Genomic DNA, 6,641 nt, shown 5'->3' with positions numbered 1-6,641 from the left:
AGAGAGAGAGAGAGAGAGAGAGAGAGAGAGAGAGAGAAAGAGATTTTCAATTTCCCCTTTAAATATCATATCAATTCATTTTGGACGGTTAAGAAAGTAGAGGAAGTATTTAGTTTGCTGTTTAAAATTCCTTTAATGATAATAGATATCATAACAGATATAGTTAATTATAATACCAATAAATGAAACTTTTAAATATGTTCTCAGATAAGGATAAAGAAGACAAAGGGCTGGCTTTGCAGTTGGTCCCTGAATTTGTTGACAAAAGGCAAGTTCCTAACTTTACTTATCTTACTGTTGTTATTAATCACACTTAAAAGACTAAAAAATAATGCATGTTTATTTTAATGTGTTTATTTATAAAATGGAATCCATTCAACACAACAACATAGACAATGAAACATTATCCCTCTCTCGAAATCTGTGTGCAATTTTAACTAAGTATATATAAATGACAAAATAAAAAAATAAAAAATACGTTCTATACTTTAAAACCAAGGGTTTTAACTAGTTAATAATTGAAAATATTAATACCATATTTATGTTTAAAGCAAAAAGGCAATAGCCCCAAACTTTGGTTTGGCATTAATCCTTCAAATACTGACCAACTGAACTCATTCCAGTGTAGCACGCCGTACATAGTTGCTATGAGCTCTCCGATTAGAGCCATTTAGAAAAGTAAATGATTTTAATTATTAAAAATAAAAAATCATGAATATTTAAATATTTTTTTAAAGAAATAATTAGCACACGGAAAGTCAGATTCTAGTTACTATTATCTAAATAGATTCACAGTAGAGTTCATTAGATATTGACCGCTACTTTCAGAAGAAAATAAGGTAAGGTATTAGTGTGTCAAAGTTCATTCTATAAGGCAGACATTCAATTATTGAATAAATCCCCTTAAATAATATAAAATAATAAGAATGAGATATAATGGACATTAAAGAATGTTCGGTATCCCCATGGATACACGGCTGTTTCAAATCAGCCAAGAGGACTAACTACTGACTTATTTATTAAAGATGACAAATAATTTATCCGTAAGTAATTTCTTTTTCTTATATATCTCTAATAATCCTATTGAAGGTTGTAGTAAACCTCATTCATTTTATGTTTTAAATAAATTGAAGTAACTAATACATCAATAGTTTCCTTTTATTCTATGTACTATTTACTGTCTTTATTTATTACTTTATAAATTGATTATTGAGAATATTTATGAAATAACCATTTTTATTCTTTTAAATCACAGAACATTTCAGAAGGGCAACCACAATCCCAATTACGTATTTGCAGGAGCTTTGTACATACCAAAAGATATAATACAAATCGTAAGTAATAAATACTCTTCATAAATGTTTTTAATTTTATTTTATTTAGTTGCGAATCGTAACTTCATTTATTCTTTATAGTTATTATAAATTTGTTATATCTCAATTTCTTTCAAACAAAATGTAACAGTTCATAATGTAAACGCCATAACTTACAACTTAATCACACCCAGTTTTTAAATAATAATGAGATGTACAGATTTTTGCTTAAATTATTTCCACTTTTTAATGTTATTCACGAATAACGAAAAAAAGATGAATTCTTTATAAGATCATGAAGTATTCCTGAGCGTGAAAATAAGTTATGGAAGGACTAATGCAAACAAATTCATCCACTTTAGCCCCAAACTAATTTATTAGAATTTTCTTTGCCGTTTACTTCCCAAGGTATTAACCCAAAATAGAAAAAAATTATACAGATGTTCATTTATGAAGTAGTTTAATATTGTGCATTGATCATATTCGTTAAGCCAATGGTTTCAAAAGACCCTTTCTCCTCACTCGCTATGAACAATACTTTGACTAAACCATAAATTCACAAATCTTCGCACGACTTACTATACGAAAACCTCATTGGATAAACTAGGTAACTTAATTTGTTCATTTTATTTTATTTATTTTAAAAATGAATGACAACGGTTTCTGATACATTTTTGGATGGCTAACATAGGCATAAATGGTTCTAAATCATTATAGAAGAATATTTGTTAAAAGTAAAGAATCGTTGTTATAAAAAAAAAATGTTTCGTTTTAATCAACATATAGGAAAAAGTATGCTATATCTTTTTTGCCTTGAAGTTTTCACATGAGATATAAAATTTTGTATACCTTGTATGTTATAATTAAAGAGAAAAAATACTATTTATTAAAATTGAAAAAATGAAAACAAAAGTATTTATTTCTCCCAAGATTTATAGTGCTAATTTAAGTAATTTATGTCCTTCAACAGGTAAATGCAAACGACACTGGTGCACCGCAAATTAACACGGAACCAGTACATGATGTAAGGATTTTTTTTATTATTAGTCGTTTTAATTACTAGTGAATGGATTATATCGTGCATTTTCACAGATTGCATTTTTTTTTTTTTAATTAAAAATCACAGGGCTAAAGATCCATCCATCTCTGCAAAACTTTCCAATATTCAACTCCATATTTTAAAAAAATATCGGCATAGGCATATAAAGACAAAACCGTTGTTTCGTTTTACATACATTGCTTTCTCAACTATTTTATAATGATCGTGCTACTATTTACTGGAAACCGTTCAAGCTGCCATTTGACCGCCATGAATGGACACAACGCAACCTACTAGAGCAGTTAACATGTGAACTACTCTACAGCTAACAGACAACAGGCAAACGTTGTATATTAAGTATGAATGTACTATTTCTTGTCAATACTGTAACTGTACAAATGTACAGTACATACACCTCTTTACGAGACAGTAAATAACAATATAAAAAGTGGATCAGAATGCTCTAACTCTATTTATAAAACTATATATTTCACTCTCTGAATTTCTCCACTATCCTATACCTTATTGTCATTTGGCCAGGACCAACATGAGTTCCTGTAGGACTGGTATACCCCATCACGACCGTAAGGAAGTACCTTACGGAGTGGAGTTCCTATCCCTCTAGGATTTACAGTGAGTATCCCTAAAACTCGTCCTGTCAATTTGCCTCCAAGCAAACTTCCTAACCAATGAACTTGCATTGTTGAGGTCTACGATAATGAATTTTTCCTGAATAAGGATGAAAAAGAACTGGCTGACGGATCTCCTTGAGCCAAATTAAAATTAAAGAATACAATAATGGAAGCTTACCTCCTTCATGCCCAACACGAAGTAATATGATGTTTATATCGCTCTCAATTATTGTAACGACATAAGTGACAGGTCTAGACATACAATTAAGATTTAAATGAATATAAACTAGAAAAGCAGAATTAGAAAAAAATATGACTTTTTGTGTCATTCTTATTAGTTATAAAAACTTGCTTATAAAAAAGAGGAAGAGGATTGACAAATAAGGATCAGAAGAGAATTCCAAAAAGAGATTACAAGAAAGACAGAGGATTTGCTATCGAAGGTTGTTCTATAAGAGGGCACATATAAATCAATTGCTTGGGATCTAGTATTTATTGAATGAAAGTGTTGAAGTGGTTGTGTATGATTAACTAGTCCTGCCTCCAATTGAATCTGTGAGGTTCCTTACACCAGGAGGCCTCCCTTGTTCATATAGCTTAGCTAGCTGGGCTAGGAGATAAATTGACAGAATTACACTAGCCATATAACCTAGCAGGATGGAAACTTCACTCAGTAGAGAACTTGCCTAAGGTCTTAAGTAGATGACAAGTCCTACATGAACTCCTAAGCCCCTTAGGAATGAATGGTCAAATGGAAGCTTGAGTGGTGACCAACAGACAGTAGCAAAGTTGTAATCATTCCAGGAGAGGTTTTGATTGAAGAGGACTCCGAGGTTTCTTACTGTGGAGTTGAAGTGAATTTGTTACTTATTGAGGGAATGTAAGAGATTTCAATGGAGATAATAAAGGAGGCACTTAAAACTGATAAGGATGATATATCCAATAATATTTATATTCTTTTGTTTTCTTAAATTACTTGTTTTATTTTTTTTTGTTTTTTTAGGGCGGCAATGTATTTCATAATGATGATCAGTCAGTTGCAATTGAGGTAAGTTACATAAATTCACTATAATACATAAATATTTAATTTACATACAATGTTAGGGGGATAAAATCATAGTAGGAACGTAGTATGATAGATTAATTCTCATTTTTTAAGCAAACTGGTTGCCAGCATCAGTTCCTGCAGTTTCTAACTCTCCTCAATGCTCTTGAGGATACTCATAAAATCAACTCATTAGAAAGTTGAATAAATTCCATAAGTAATAATTTTAATCGAGTTATTGATGAAGGTATGATATAAACAACAACCTTCTAAAACCAAGGCTTATTTCTTTTTTATATGTGATAGAGAAAACAGCTGTTAATCTATTCATACATTAAGACTAAAGGCTCAGTGTCTTTCTGATTGCCAAAAGTATAATATTTAACGTCCAAATATATATATATGTGATGTGCAGTAAGTTATATTACTTATTTTTATAATAAACTAAACTAAGATTCCATGTCATTATTTGCATATGTCAAAAATGATCAATAAAATAAAATAATCATTGTAATAATTAACCAAATTTTGAATTTGTGCTTTCATATTTATATCCATAGATTCATATTCATATCCACTAATGACAAATAATGTTATTGTATCATGAATAAAATAGATCTTAAATAATTATATATAATTACCAAATTTTGCATTTATAAACATTGCCTGAATATATTTTAATTGCGTGACATTTAAAATCAAAAACATTGTTAAATATTTTTGAACATTATATACCTTATCAAAAACAAAATTATTTTTTAGCTTATAAAACCTGTTAATTCATGTTGTTACTATTCAAAATATGTCAATTTTGTTCTAAATTACTTCTTATTTAGTCACATTAAAAACAAACTACCTATTTCATTGAACTAAAATATTAGTTAATATTTAATAAAATTAATAATTGTGTAACTAGATATTTTAAAATTTATTTATGTTGTTATTCATATTATTTTTAAAAGGATCCTGATGTAAGAAAATACGTTATCAGAATATTACGATATTTCAAGTATGATCCAGATGAAGCAATGACCACTCTACGAGAAGCATCCTTCAAAATAAAGAACAGAGCCCGTGGAATAGTTAAGGTATTACTTTATGCACTATCATTATCTAGAATAGAAATAAATTAGATAAGCATCATTTATATATCTCTTAATTATAATTTACATTATTTTTACATATTTTGTAGGAAAAAAGTAATTTATATCATATTTATTTACTCTTTCGAAAAAAAAAGAAAAATCGAGCTATATTTTTTAGCCAGCTATTATTATTAACTCATTCCTATGTTTGTAAGTACTTATCAGGCTTGATTGAAAATAGCATGCACAGATGATATCAGCCTTATAGACTGGATCACTGTGGTTCTCCAATGATACCTTTAAAAAAATTTCTGATAGAGCAGAAAAAATATATCAAAATCGACCAAATAAAAAATTTGTACATTAATAAAATATGGTTATAACTTCATCTTGCTAGTAAGATCTGCAGGGTTTGCCTAAATTTTGAGAAGACAACTCTCCCGGGAGGGAGTTGATTGGGGAAGCCCCCTCAAACACTTTGAATTGAATCTCAAGATGCTGCGATCTAGTGGCAAACAAAGGAAGCAGTAAGCTTCAGACTCAGAGATTGGGTGGGTGAGTAATTTCTTCACAACAAACAGGCTTAACAACATCAATTTGAGGGAACAGAATACAATAAAAGAACAATTCTTCTAGATAAATCAAAAAACAAGTCAACTTGCAAAAGTGCAGGGATTGAACAAAGGGTCAAAATGGGTGGCAGGATAGTAGAAAAATAATTTTTACTAAGAAGTTGAATAAGGTATCATTTGTAATGATGCTTATTTTGTCATGGAAAATTATAAAGAGGGGGTGTAAATCTATTTTGAAAACCTACAAAGTAGGGAATTGCAAGACTGAGCGCTTAAATCAAACTACTAAAACTCTGGTGAATGAATTTACTTAAGAGACTTCTAAATGTAGAATAGATTTTAAATTCTATTTGATAATATGGAAAATTATAGTTTGAGGTTAATTTTCTAATTACTTTCTGGAGGAGGTTAAGTTTATGAAATTCTTGTTATTGTTGTAAATTTTAGGTTCTGTAGCTCCTAATAATTTTTTTTTTTTTGCTCCTAATAAATATACCCATCAGGTACTTAACAGGAAATTAGTTATAAAAATATAACTTGAACCTTTTTCATAAAATTTTAAAGAATTAACCTCTATCAGTATTTTTCCTTATTATCAAATAGTGATTACAATCTGTTTTGAGTATAGAAATCTTTTTGAGTAACATCTTTAAGCTTGAAGCTGGCTCTCAAATCTTAAATTTCCTTACTCTTTGTTTTTTCAAAATAATGGAGGGGATATAACTCTCTTACTACTTGGACAAAATTATGACCCAATTTCATTAAAGTATAAAGTTTGTTATTTATTTTATCTACCTATCCTGTGATAGTTGTAACTATGATGGTTGTAAGAACAGTCCATTACATTTTTTGTATATGAGGTTACAGAACCAGTATGTGAATTGTATGCTCAGTGATATATACTTTTCACTCTTCAGTGATCTCTCTCTCTCTCTCTCTCTCTCTATATATATAT

General features: G+C 29.3%; 1 protein-coding gene across 1 annotated transcript in view; it reads left to right on the top strand.

Moving 5' to 3' along the window:
• Positions 1 to 6,641, top strand: part of LOC106689231 (titin homolog) — a 49,849-nt gene that overhangs the window by 11,484 nt on the left and 31,724 nt on the right. Inside the window, exons 2-6 of the mRNA XM_014434121.3 lie at positions 208 to 268; positions 1,256 to 1,334; positions 2,284 to 2,337; positions 3,988 to 4,032; positions 4,992 to 5,117. Of these exons, the coding sequence (XP_014289607.1) occupies positions 208 to 268; positions 1,256 to 1,334; positions 2,284 to 2,337; positions 3,988 to 4,032; positions 4,992 to 5,117 (365 nt within the window). The remainder of the gene's footprint in view (positions 1 to 207; positions 269 to 1,255; positions 1,335 to 2,283; positions 2,338 to 3,987; positions 4,033 to 4,991; positions 5,118 to 6,641) is intronic.

This window comes from Halyomorpha halys, unplaced genomic scaffold, assembly GCF_000696795.3.
Source record: "Halyomorpha halys isolate HHAL.00 unplaced genomic scaffold, Hhal_1.1 Scaffold1310.1, whole genome shotgun sequence".
NCBI lineage: Eukaryota > Metazoa > Arthropoda > Insecta > Hemiptera > Pentatomidae > Halyomorpha > Halyomorpha halys.
The sequence above is the reverse complement of the archived record's forward strand: the minus strand, read 5'-3'. Positions and strand labels throughout refer to the sequence as shown.